The sequence below is a fragment of the Aplidium turbinatum genome, chromosome 5 (genome assembly GCF_918807975.1).
Source record: "Aplidium turbinatum chromosome 5, kaAplTurb1.1, whole genome shotgun sequence".
Lineage (NCBI taxonomy): Eukaryota > Metazoa > Chordata > Ascidiacea > Aplousobranchia > Polyclinidae > Aplidium > Aplidium turbinatum.
In genome coordinates, this window is record NC_137476.1 from 38,636,616 (window position 1) to 38,650,389 (window position 13,774).

At 37.5% G+C, this 13,774-nt stretch overlaps 1 protein-coding gene and 1 non-coding gene across 2 annotated transcripts in view; both read left to right on the forward strand.

Annotated features, from left to right (window-relative positions):
• The window catches only part of LOC145771252 (sodium-dependent phosphate transporter 2-like), a 57,595-nt gene that overhangs the window by 10,487 nt on the left and 33,334 nt on the right, over positions 1-13,774 (forward strand). Inside the window, exons 3-6 of the mRNA XM_082582986.1 lie at positions 4,253-4,393; positions 5,128-5,213; positions 5,546-5,642; positions 6,500-6,628. Coding sequence (XP_082439112.1) covers positions 4,253-4,393; positions 5,128-5,213; positions 5,546-5,642; positions 6,500-6,628 — 453 coding nt within the window. The remainder of the gene's footprint in view (positions 1-4,252; positions 4,394-5,127; positions 5,214-5,545; positions 5,643-6,499; positions 6,629-13,774) is intronic.
• LOC145771415 (U6 spliceosomal RNA) lies at positions 13,262-13,364 on the forward strand. Its single transcript, XR_014289207.1, has one exon. It is a non-coding gene; the product is annotated as a U6 spliceosomal RNA (small nuclear RNA).

Below are 13,774 nucleotides of genomic sequence, written 5' to 3' on the forward strand. Positions count from 1 at the left end.
AGAGGCGATAATCGTGAAATATTGTAATCGGAAATACGGCCACGATGTAATATCGCTTGAATGTTTGTATCATTGCATTGAGCTGCTGTTAGGAGATGTCATAACAGCTATTGATGGCAATACAAAATCACCGGATCTTTTAAGTAATGGAGCTGTGTTTAATTTCATTAGCCAACTAACAAAAATTTATCTTGCAAAATCTCCACCATGAGATGGAACATGTTTGGACACATTCTGAGACTTCATCAGGACTCACCTCCCCAGAAAGCCCTTAAATGTGCGATAATTGGCAGCAAAAAGTACCAAGGCCGAACCGGACGTCACCGTACCAACTTATTACAACTGCTGAGATCTGACATCAGAAAAGCTGGCCTGGGATCCCTGCTCAGCACACCACATCTCCATCGATTGCAAAACATCGCAAAGGACAAAACAGAATGGAGATCCTATCAACTTTTTTGAAAGACTGATCGAAGCCAGCGGATGCCAAACGGTTTGGCTACACTGGCGGCGGAGACAGTTACAGTAATAATAACTAACAAAAAATCACTTAATGGTTGATGAACTACAAAATTACAGAGATACTTTAATTGAGCCATCAGAGAAAACCAAAAAAATTCTTCTGTGGGAAAGAAAGCAACATCAACTCCAGGCAACAAATTCATAAGAGCTGACCAAGCTTCACTCTTAGTCTTAAGTTGTGCAACATTCCAGGACATTCCTGATGAGTTGAAACAATATATACTTGTTCGTTGCATAGGAGGCTGCCCAGTGTCCATCATGCTCGCTGTTTGACCAATGGCTATCTTCGTATTCTACTTTTTAGGCCATTTGCACTCAATGCCACCCAACTTGCTGGATTGTCAATCAGCCAATTTATAGTTGATGTGTAATTGTGTATGCTCCAATGTTTATTTCAATTTTTTCCACCCCAGTGCTGTAAACGGACCAGCCATTACACTTCTCAATAGAGATTTGATGGCAGCGTCTGATCATGCTATTGTAAAGTATGCAATGCCAAGCTTCACAAGGAATGGAAGCTTGCGGGTTTCCCCAAAAAATGCCACCCTGACATCTCATTCTGATGAACCACCAATTTTGCCAGAAAACGTCAGCAAGATTGCAAGAAAGCCATTAGAGAACAAAAAACTGAGTCAATGCTTGCGCTATCAAGTAAACATACACTCATTTCATTTTATGATGTCACCAGTCAGTGTTCTCCATGTCTTTCATTGGGCACACCGGCTGCATGGAGATCGTTCAAAAACAATCAGATGAACAATGAAAGAGTCATTGGACTGCTGAAACGATGTGTCATCGAAAAACGAGTCAAGGATAGCACAGATGCCAATGATGATGATAAAAAATTGAAAAGACTGACAATGATATTCGCCAATATGTGGTTGCAATGATGCAATAAGAGTGCATGTTTAGTTATGGTTTAGCATGTTACAAGTTTAATATGAAAATTTAGTAGGCTACGTTATCGTGAATGTTTTACATTAACTTTGGCCAGTCTTTTGTGTTTTCTTGTCTTGTATTTTCTAAGTTGCCTGTGGAGTGTATTGAAATTCTTTGTATTATTTTCTAAATAGTGAATGCCATTATCAACTTTTGTTCCAAAAAAAATATCAAAATCTCATTTTTTTGCAATTTTAAAAAAATTAGTTTTTTTAATTTTTCTTTTAGGACTTTAAAAACCATGTAATCTTGTTTAGCATGAAAAATCATGCAGAATTAATGAAAAGATGATGGTTTTATTACATTCTAACCAGAAGTTATGACCATTCAAACATTTGACTTTTATGTCTCACAAGGGGGTATTTCTCTATATTTCAAAGGGGGTGTGGGACCTCAAAAAATTGGAGTTGATCAAAAATTTAAAAAGGATACTTCGTTTGGCCAAAAATCCCATCTCATAATCACTATTACAAAAAAACTTTTTTGAAATGGAACACCCTATTAAACAACCACACAAGCGAATGGCCTTTGTCTTAAATTTGGACCAGGACCAAACAAAGCCCAATGGCGATAATATTACGGGTAACGGGGGCAGGCTTGGTAGAGCTGGAAGCCTCCACCCTGGTCTCACACATTGGCGGCGGATCTATGATGATCATCTCCTAATGAACTGCTTTGACATTGGGTTCCGGTAGCAAGACCCGTGTCTGGGCTGGCCTAGTATCTAGGATTTCCCGCAGCCCACCCCACATGGGGAAGCCCCTAGAAAAGGTGGGGTAGACATCGGACACCGCAAATCTCATCTGGCCAGCTTGTCGCGACTGGCGGATTACCCAAATAGCGGTCGACCTACACATACAGTACCGTACTTTTTTATTAAAATAAAATGCTGTTTTGTAGTGACATTCAATCTCCAAGTGAAATTGAAGTTTCTGTCATAATGTTGGTTTTTAAAGATGTTATTATTAATTGCCTTTCCCAGGCACGCACAACAAGTGAACTTGCCAACTTTTTATCTCACTGTATTTGTATATATCAGAGCTGTTCAAAGTCAAGTAGAAAAGCTATGAACTATTTTTTAAGTTTTTGGTATTAAACAGATAAAGTTTGTTCCAACAATCTGCAGTTTTTGAGATGAAAAGCTGGTGGTCTGCCACAAAATATTTTTCTCTTCTGTAGGTGCCATAAACCTAAAAAGGTTGGAAAACATTGGGCTAATAAGCTTAAGTTTTCGTTTGGTTGAATTGTGTCAATTTACTAAATTGCATCACTTAGTTATTGCTTGAATTTTCATCTCGAATATTTTTGTACTTTTGATTAGCGGGAACGAGCGATTCTTTCTTTGTAGTGATTATCTTTACACTTATTCTCCATCTCATTTTGTCAATGGCATCTTCTTTCCTCAGTTCGAATTTGTCTGCCTTATTCTTCTGTTCTTTAATGTTTATTTTGAACGTACCTGTTTCCTCTTCCCATCCACCTTCAACCCTAGACAGCAAATCCGTCATTTTTACACTGATTCAACGTTTGCAGACATTGCATCAATATAAAAATGACGGATTTTGCTGTCTGGGATGTTACCTGTTTTTATTAATCATGATAAAGAACTGCAAAGTAAACTGTAAAATTATATAACAGCTGCTGAATATCTTAAATATTACTTTACTGTAGTTTTGAGTTTCCTGTAAGTCAGAAGTATGCTCAGCAAATTGTACCAATGAGCCATCCAGTTGCAAGAAAATGATGACAAGGATGGTTTGGTTAATGAATCCTGAGAAATGTTCTGCCAGTGGTGACTATGTCGGAATGGTTCGTTTCAGAGACTTCAATTCGGAGATTAATCAACTAAAGTCTCAGCGAAAAAAAAAGTTTTATATGCATAGGTCATCATCATCATCGGCCATGTTGCCCATGCCTTCATAAGGTGTCGGCTACCGTGAGTTTCCACAACGATCAATTGTCCATAGTTCTTATTAATATTTGATAAAACTACCATTTAACGTTTTATGGGCAGAGAAAACGTTTTCTCAAACCGTAGAAAATTTCATGATCAGATCACCGCTTAAGTTTTTAAAATTTTGGTTTGTCCATGTTGAGAGATTTTTTTAAAGACTTCCAAACGTGGACGACGCCGGTGCCTTTGACCAGGAAGTGCCCCATCATTGCCGAGTGTTCAATTACACGTTTGCCGTTTGCGCTAGACAGGCCCGATAAATGTCGTCCGATAAAAGCCGTCAACTTAAAAGATCCCGGGCTATAACTTCTCTAAATAAACAGAAGCTGTCGCTGGATTTTCAAGAAAGCATCAAATCGGTCGTTCTTTAGAAGGCTGTCTCCGAATTGAGATGTCTGCGAAAAAGGCTGACTCTGAATGTGCGGCTCCGAATCAGAGTTGCTGAATCGAAGTGTTCTAATGGAGTCCCAGATTGACCATGTTCACAGTCAACCTCCTTTGTTGTAATATTACTTTTATTGCATATGATATAGTATGAGTAAGCAAATGTTCTTTAAAATTTAATCTTAAAATGACTTAAATCTCTTCACATTGACACAAATTCCATGTACCGGTACCCGCTTTCTACACTTCATGCATTCTATTGAAATTCTCATTTCCTTGCCAGATATTTTGCATGGGTCCACTTTGCTTTTTACAACTATAATATGCCTTTTGCTTCACTCACCATCACTTCATACGGTATAAATCATTTTTTTCTGTTCCTGTCGTCGATATGTTGGCGCAGTGAAGTATGCTTGATCAAATTTTGATTAAATCTTCTCAAAATTATTGCAGCATCTGGGTTGTGGCAATTAATAGCAACATTCTTCAAGCTGCCTGTATCAGGGACGCACAGTATTGTCGGAGCAACTGTTGGATTCTCATTGGTGGCACGGGGAGCACAGGGAGTACATTGGTGGAAAATAGGCTTGATTGGTAAGTTCATTGTAACAGCCATTAAGATAGATGTGATTACAACAGTACGGTAGCGCTCAAACAGCTGAAAAATTAAAACAGCCCTTGGCTAAGAGAACCACTTAGTGATGGTTCAAGTAGAATGGTTAGAACAGATGGTTGGTTTATCAAGATGGTTGAAACAAAATGCGATGAACTTCTTGAAAGATTATGTGACTTATGTGATAAAGTAATAAAAACCGAAGTAGTACCAACAAATGGCGTCATCCACAAAACTCAATAAAACCTAAATGATGCTATGACGTAGTGAGTTCGACTTGAATGACGTCACTCTCGATTGTTTTCTGGTTGCGCAGTTCAGGGATATTGCTTGTAATGCTGGAAGCAAAATTCCATTTCTAACTTTTGCCAAACCTCAATTTGTTTTCACCCAACACATCAATGAACATATGCCGCAAGTAACTTTTTTATTTTCCATGTCTGGAATATCTCTGGAATAATAACTAGCATTATGGCAGCCTGCCGGCATACTTTAAGTGTAAGTCTGGCTGCACATTTAGACTTCTACTACTTTATGAACAACACAGGGACAAGTTTCACACTAAATTTCCCATCAATCCGGATGAAGACCTGAATCGACATAATCCTGCATGGGTTTTAGCAACCTAGATGAGTTGAGGTTGAAAATCCTGTTTTTTGCCTTAGCAAGTTTCAATCAGTCACAAAATGTTCTTATGTTTTCATCACAATTTCAGTTGGCTCTTGGTTTCTTTCCCCGGTGCTAGCTGGGCTGATGGCTGCTGGCTTCTACTTTGTGCTTCGGCGTCTTATCTTTCAAAAGGTAATTGATTGAATCCATTGCCTACATCTGCAGTGATAACAAGGAAAAGCATCTTGCTAACGTCATTCGTCAGCATACAAATCTTTAAAACTGCATTATGATGTTTTGCAGTACCTTTGTGTAAAGCGCAGAGCTGAGAATTTTAGCAATCTCTAAAGGAATTAGGGTTCATAAGATAGTTTGTGAATGTCCGATTGTTGACTGAGATACGTGATTATTGTTTTAAGATATTATTTTATTGTGTTGATATTCGTTAATTTTTCTATATTTGTTATAATATATAATTCAATCGATGAATTATTCCTACCAAGCATCAGCTTGTGCTTTCATAGGATGAACCTGTCCGACCTGGTCTCATATCCCTGCCTATCATGTACGGCTTCACAATCGCCATCAACTGCTTCTCTGTATTCTTATCTGGCGCACCTCGTAAGCAACGTTTTTAAATATCACGTGACCATAGCTTGGGTCGTCCTGGTGTAGTTTTGCATTCGATCGCCAAGCATTCAGATAGCACCCTTGCACCCTTAGTTGAATGATGAACTGATGATTGATGAACCATTAAACCATTGTTTGAAAACGTTTCAACAGTTTTATAGAAAATATACGCAATGTTAGTCTAATGATCTATGCTTGTCATCTCGAAATGCTCGCTCAATGACTCTTGTTTTATGGTTGATTTTGTAACGTAATCGGATATGGTTGCTTAGAGACGTGTCCAAAGATGCAAGCAATGACGAATAGGCTACCTTACGTTTGTGTAACTTGAAATTTATTAGTCACTTTATAACAGGGCTGTCGGAGGGATTTTGGCTTGTCCGGAATAGCACTAGTTAAAAAAAGCCAACTCCGGTTTGATACGAAACGATAAACAGACTAAATATTTTGGTTGTAATCTTTTTTTTGAAATATTGTTTCTTGTTCTCCTTTTTGCATACTTTACCAGGAAATACAAGTGTTGTTGTTAGTTTTTGTAAAAGTTGCAGTTTCAATTTTGACAAGTGAAATCAAATTTTTTTTTTAAATGACAATAAAGAAAACTTTAAAAAATCTGGCAACACCGAAGCAATATTCGGCCAGGTAATAAACCGGGGAGTCGGAGTCGTATATTTTTTCCCTGCTCAACAGCCCTGTTATAAACAGTCCAAAGCTACATACGACATCACCATTCAAAGCCAAATTCGATTTGAAGACAAACCAATGCTCGGACACGAGCTGGAGCCGATAATTATAGATGACAATCTGTTGTGAAAAAGTTGGTTGTAATCCTACTCCTTGTTTTGTAGTATTGGGATTTGACAAATTGTCTCCTGGGATTGATGTTGTGATCTCAGCATCGATCGGGCTGATCGTTGCTTTGCTGGTACAGTTCGTTGTTGTCAAGAAGCTGAAGGAAAGTTTCAAGTACAACAGAGGTGAAACCACACTCGAAGTAATCAATTTGATCAGATTCCATTTGGTTGAATTTAATGTAAAGCTTAACTAAAATATTATATTTTGCTGACCAAGTTTGGAAGTACATTGATCGCAATTCATTCTTGTATTTTTTATTGTTTGGTTGATTGGATGTGTTCTTTTTATAACCATTATAATCCAATCTTGTCACAATCTTTGATATTAGTTTGTGTATGTTGCTGTGCTCCGTGGATGTGGTAGTGAGGTTTACCTGCAACATTCTACCCATTCTTTCAGTAGCTGAGTGTTTCATGTTTCAACCAACCATCATCATCGGATTTTGTTTTGAAATCCTTTACATCAGGGGTCACCAACCTTTTTGGTATGCGGGCCACTTTGGCACTAAGGAGAGCTGTGGCGGGCCGCACTGATAAAATTTTAGGTAGGTTGACTCTTCTGCTAGAAAAGAACGCATTTCGTACCCAGTATCCAGCGTTACATGTTGTTCATATGTATGTTAGAATACCGCAGCAACAAAATTAATCGAACAACGCTACTGCCAGGCCAAGCTCCTTTTACAACACTTTTGACTTTTTTAACAATGCCTAATAAACGAGGCCACTTGTTTTGCGCACTTATAGCGTGGCGAGTTGTTTCATCAGAATATTCAATTATTCATCGCCAAGCAAGATTGGTGTTGTCACTTCGCTTCACAAATGATATCTTGCAATTAACAATTTCAGTAAAGACTAATTCCAAATTAATTTAGCAAATTTTTTGACATTTGTTACTGCATACCGTTAGAATTGTCTAACATTTACATATGTTATTCTCTTTTGAATTCTGAGTAAAACAAAAAAAAAATTTTGAAAAAGGTTCAGCGATTCAAAAGATACTGCGATTTGAAATTTCCTTGTCACTTGGTGGCGCCACATGCAAAAAATCTTTAAAAATCAATATTTTGGGCTTCGGTGATGATAGCGAGTCGACGAAAGTGTCTAATTTACCATTTTTGGGGTCAAGGAATTCAAAAAAGTAAACTGTTTTGCTCTGAACCCAATGGAAAAAAGTTATGGAGCAATAAAATATTTTTGGGCGGCGGACTTGAAAGTCAAAAAAGCCATGCGGCATTCCGCTTTCTCAAAAAATTTTTTTTTAAAAATGTACTTTAAAGGTGTCTGATTAATATAAAAATGGATTTTGAAATTATAATTTAATGCCTCATGAATAATTGGTTAATGATGTGCCGCCTCTGAATCGGTAGGCATGGGTTCGATACCCTGTCAGGTCATACCATAGACTTTTTAAAAATGGCACTGAATCTAATTCTTGCTTGACACTGAGCAACGGAATGGATTTGGGTAATAATGTACTCAGTTGCATCTCTATACAGCTACATTGACACTGTCTGCTTTTTAAAGCGCTGAGGAGCAACGCATTCTGCAATGGATACAGCGCTACCGGTGTATAAAAACAAACATTATTAGTATTATTATTATTAATCTCTGAAATGTTTAAAATAAATAACTAATAATTTGCATCTTTGATTTTTAGAGAGTAGGTAACATATTATACCTAATCATAAGTACACACAAAGTTGCAAGAAAACAAAAAAGAAAGTGGAATGGTATCATTACATGTTTTGGATACGGAACTTGGGCCATGTACAATTGCCTCACTCATAGCATCAACAATTGTCATTCGCTGTCCCACTGCAGGAAAAAAATGCTTAAGCCTCTTGATGAGCTCCCAGTATCTGAAAGAGAATTGCTTCTATGGCGATCAGGCATAGATTGCACAGATGGAACAGCTGGTGAAAACACATGCCTTCATCATGAAGCTTACTACCTTAGAAAATTCACAAGCCATGCTGCATCTAAACTATGTTGCGATGTACTTGGAGTTCATGCAAGTAAAATGATGAAAGCCCCCAAAGGAACACACATAATTAATTTGGATCTTGCAAGGAAATTAAGAATGAAATATGAAGCAATAATACCAGGTTTCAAAGTATGCCATGCATGTCTAAAAAAGCAGTTTAAATCTGAGATGAACGAAACAAGTGAAGTTGAGAGAAGAGAATTCGAGGAGGGGCAAATGGTTACATCTACATCAGGGAGTGACAATGACGAGGAAATTAGAGAATGGAAGAATAAAGAGAAAAGGGAAAGTGAGAAAGAAAAATTAAACAGCTCATTACAGGCAATTGGATATTCTCCTTTGAAGTTGCACAATGCACAGCATGCCAAAGAGACACAAACCCACTGCCATAAAACAAAAACTGAACCAAATTACAAATGGGTTAGCAAAGTCATTTTCTGGTGCCGGGGACATTGCTATAGATCTTATAGAACAACAACCAACGTGTTCCAACAAAGAGTGGAAGACATCATATGATGATCTCAATAAGTTGATGTTTGAATTGAAGGAAAAATTCCAGGAAACAACTATTCATGGAGATAAGGTGCAAATCTTGACACTAAAACCGTCATAAACAGCAAAATTTTTTGATTGTCATATAAGCACAGTTCGTCAGGCTTTGAAGCTGAAATCTGATCACAGCCTACTATCAAAACCTGTGCGATCTGCTAGACAAGGTATTAGTGATACAGTCAAAGACCAGGTCCTAGCATTTTATGAAGATGACGAGTTTTCTCGGTTGATGCCAGGGTCCTGTGACTATGTCAGTTTGGGGAATAAAATCCACCGGCAAAAGTGACTTCTTTGCAATTTGAAGGAACTGTACTTTGCCTTTAAATCACAATTTCCTGAAAGCAAAATCAGTTTATCGAAGTTTCGTGAATTCCGTCCAAAATGGTGTGTAAAGATGGGATCTTCTGGGAGTCATTCGGTGTGTGTTTGTGCTATTCATCAGAATGCCAAACTGGTTGCTTCTGCCTGTGGTTTAGAATACAAGGAAATGATGACCGAAATTGTGTGTAATTTAGAAGATAGGATGTGTATGGTTCATCGTTGTTCGAACTGCCCAGGAAAGGAAGGACTAACATCAAAACTAAACAAGCACTTCAATGGAAGAGATTCTGAGGACATTTATTTCAAGCAATGGCAGTCAACAGACCGATCAGAACTCAATACTTTAACAATGTGTTTGTCTGATTTCATTGAATTTGCTTCAGCAAAGATGGATAACCTGACCTCTCATTCTTATACTTCAAAGTGTCAAGTAGGGTGGATAAAAAAAAACGAATTTTTAGGTTCAGCTTAGTGCATCTGCCAAAAGATGCAGTTTGGGCTATCTTTTACATTGGTACTTGAAAAAACATTTTTTGACCCCGTTTGACCCCTATCCAAGAGCTCTCTAGTGACCGCCGAGGCAAAATTCCTTAAATTGACTATAATTTTTTTTCTAGTGGGTGCAGGCTAGTGGTTTTGGTGTCTATCCCCACTAAATCAAATCTTGGGAAGTCATTTCTGCAGTTTAAAATCATCTATGGGCTAGCAAAATGACATCAGAGCCTTTATTCAGCAAAAATGCTTGAAAAAGTTGGAAATTTATTGTTTTTTTAAAAAATAGGGTAAAGAAAAACAAATTCATAATGCTTCTAAAGGTACTGCTGTTAATACACTGAAGCAAACATATAAAAGCAAACAATTACCATATGAAGTTAATTGCAAAAATGCTGCCTTTAATTTGTGCATCCAATTATCCATAGCATTACAGTAATGGACAAAATGCATGACAACGGGTTCAGGCGAAATCAATATGTTAGTGTTTTGTTGAGGAGCTTATATCAAATCCTGCAGACATATCTTTCTTAAAAGGAATGATGACAGACAGGACAGCCACAATAGACGGATTTGACTCTATTTTATTCGCACGAGTCAGAAAGAAAGAAAGTAGGATTCTTAGTGCAGAAAAACGACAAAAACACTCTAAAAAAGAAACGCAAAAACTGCTTCTACTGTAGCTCTTAAGATAAGGAACTTCTCTGGTCAGCTTGTTTACATCACATCGGTGAAATCGCTTGAGCTAGAGGTTTCAAAATAACCAGAAATGAGCATCTTGATGAGACTCCGCAAGAACTGGGATTCTATTCCACAGTGGCCAACTGCTAAGTACACTGGATATCAACAGCTTTCCAGTAACAACACATGATCTCATTCAGAACCTCAAAGATGACGTTGTTCAACTTGCACAAAGCAAATACAAATTCATTTGAGGCGACTATAAATAACTTATGAACTTGTGCATTGCTTATATCAGTCCTGGTCTACAAAATGTGAAATTCTACCGTTCTGGGGCCACACACAAGGCCAGATGGATGGCCAAATTGATTCATTCCTATTAATTGGTGCTACTGGAAAATTAAATAGCTAAGTTACCTAAGGGAACTATCACATCAGTTTCACAAGTGGCTAAATTAAAAAATCTCATGAATTTTATTTCACTCGTCTACTGTATATATTGGTTTCGGTGTAGTGTTGCTGTAGATGCTCCTTGGAACTGTTTGGCTATGTACAAGAACATTCTCAGATATGGAGCATTGGAGCAGTGCATAAGTTGATATTAGATGCTGCTGAACGTAGCTTCAAACGTCAATTTTGGTATCTCTCTGCTGAGATGGTACCACTGGACTGGCACTGTTCAGCTCTGAAGTTCAAGAAGAGGAAAACATCAGATGGCTGATGAACTTATACATGTAAAACCTACAGATCCTGTTTTTACACCAGCAGATCGGTTTGGCACTGCCTAGCTACGGACCACGTTTTCCATCCGAAATCAATCTGGAATCAAAACTGACAGATTTTATCACAAAGGACTCTCGGTTTTTTTTCTCTGTTTTAGAGATAAATGATGATTTTCTTCCTTTATCAGTATAGAAATGGTCTGAATCAGAGTCGTACCAGAAAGCTGTGTACAATGTGGCTGAACATGGAGTTAAACTGAGCACCGATTACCTACATTGTGCCAGAAACGAGGAACACTATCAAAACACTTTACAAATAGTGGAAGCTAACAGAAAAGACGCACCTAATTTGAGAAAGAGAAAAAACTAAATATCCTCTTGCACAGATTAGACTAGTCGATTACATTGCCTTCTGTGACAAAATGTGTTAGTAAAAGTTTACAGTTACTGTATACATACAGATTCAATACCAGGCTTTCATGTAGCAAACTTACTAGCCTATTGGTAACTTTCTATGTGTATTTGATCTATTTCCAGTGCGAAATTAGAATCTTAGACCACTTCCGCTCACTGGAGTTGTATTTTTAGCTATTCCAACGCGTAAAAAATGTGAATTCACAGACAACTCGTATAGACAAGCATATTCTTTTAATTCCCTGTACGATAGATAGTCGAACAGGCAAAAGTTTTATGCATATTATTTTGTTGAAACATACAACTTCTGTTGAGAAGCGTGAAAATACCGTTAATTCAATATTTACTTAATGGCAAACCTGAAAATTTGAATGGGATGGTGGCCCACATAAACGTGCCCCAATTCTACTGATTTTTGGACCAGCAAAGATTCTTGGCTACTGGCTAGTGGAACAATTTCACAAATCTACAAGTCAATAAGTACAAAAAAAAAGTAAAAAACAAGGGGGTTGTGTGCACACTACCCAGGATGTGTTCAATGGGATGCTTATTCAGAAGCCAAATGCAAGTTTTGCCTCTATTAAACATCATATAAACTCAATTAAGTTAAGTGTGATCAGATATTTACAAACATTGAAATAAACAATATCTAAAGCTGTAATAAATGCAATAGTTAAGTTTACACTATCAAATAAATATATATGCGGCATGCAGCTGCACTATTGTATGCTTCTGTAGTCTATTGGACCTCATATCACCTCACCACCTCATTGGACTGGAGGCCAGTTTGCACACAAATGGTCACACCCTAGTGTGTTTTACCTAGGTTACACTTTTTTTTAGTATTTCATCCATAAAACTGCCCAAAATATCTAAAAATGCCATTTCTTTCCCATAAAATGCCTTTTTTAGAGCAAAAATGTCATTATGCAATTTTGGCTGCCCATGCATCATTTTAGACTGCAGAGGTGACTTCCTAAGACTTGATTTAGTGGGGTTAGACACCAAAATCATTAGCCTACACCCACTAGAAAAGGTATTATGGCTAATTTAAGGAATTTTGGCTCAGCGGCCACTAGAGCGCTCTTGGATAGGGGTCAAACGGGGTCAAAAAATGTTTTTTCAAGTACCAATGTAAAAGATAGCCCAAACTGCATCTTTTGGCAAATGCACTAAGCTGAACTCAAAAATTCGATTTTTTTGATCCACCCTAGTGTCAAGCCTGTTATCTGAAGCAACTTAAAGCAAATCTTTCACCGGACACGGCAATAATTCTTGGGGATTTTGCCGAGAACTATTCATACATTATTCAGGACGAGATACAAAGCTACCACTGGAAGAAGGAGCAATGCAGTCTACACCCAGTTGTTTTGTATGTTGTTGTTAATGACACAGTCCAATCTTTTTCATTCTGTTTCTTGTCTGCTGATTTAACTCATGACACCGGGTTTGTGTATGCACTGCATAGGTTTTTCATCCTTTTTGTGAGAGTCTATAAAACCATCTTTTTTTAGTATAGACAACTGTCACTTGCTGTGCTTATCAGAGTGACAAGAATTTGTTGATTAACAACATTTTGCAGTAGGCTACTTGCTTCGAGAGCACATATACTAAAATTGAAACGATACAGAGAAGATTAGCATGGTCCCTGTGCAAGGATGACACGCAAAATCGTGAAGCGTTCCATATTTCTTTAAAAAAAAACATTTTGCAGTACTAAGCTAAATATTTTCATAATAGGCTACAATCAGAAAAAGTCTTTAAATTTATATATATATAATATTTTGCCAATTTATTATAAATTGAGTTGGCACACCGACCTATTTTGCCAACAAAAACTTGCATAAAGAGAACATTGCTCGTGAAACACAATAACGGTGAAATGCACACTAGTGTTTACATGACATTTGCAAACTTAAAATAAGCATTAAGCAACCCTATGCTCCCAGAAATTCGAAAACAGACGTTTTAATCAACCACTGGGACAATGTGGCTGGACGTCGCATTGGAATAACTTTAAGCAATCCCCACCTAGAACTATAATCTGATTGGTTGATCGGTGGAATCGTATGCAAAGCGAAAATATGCTTCCCTGAAAGTAAT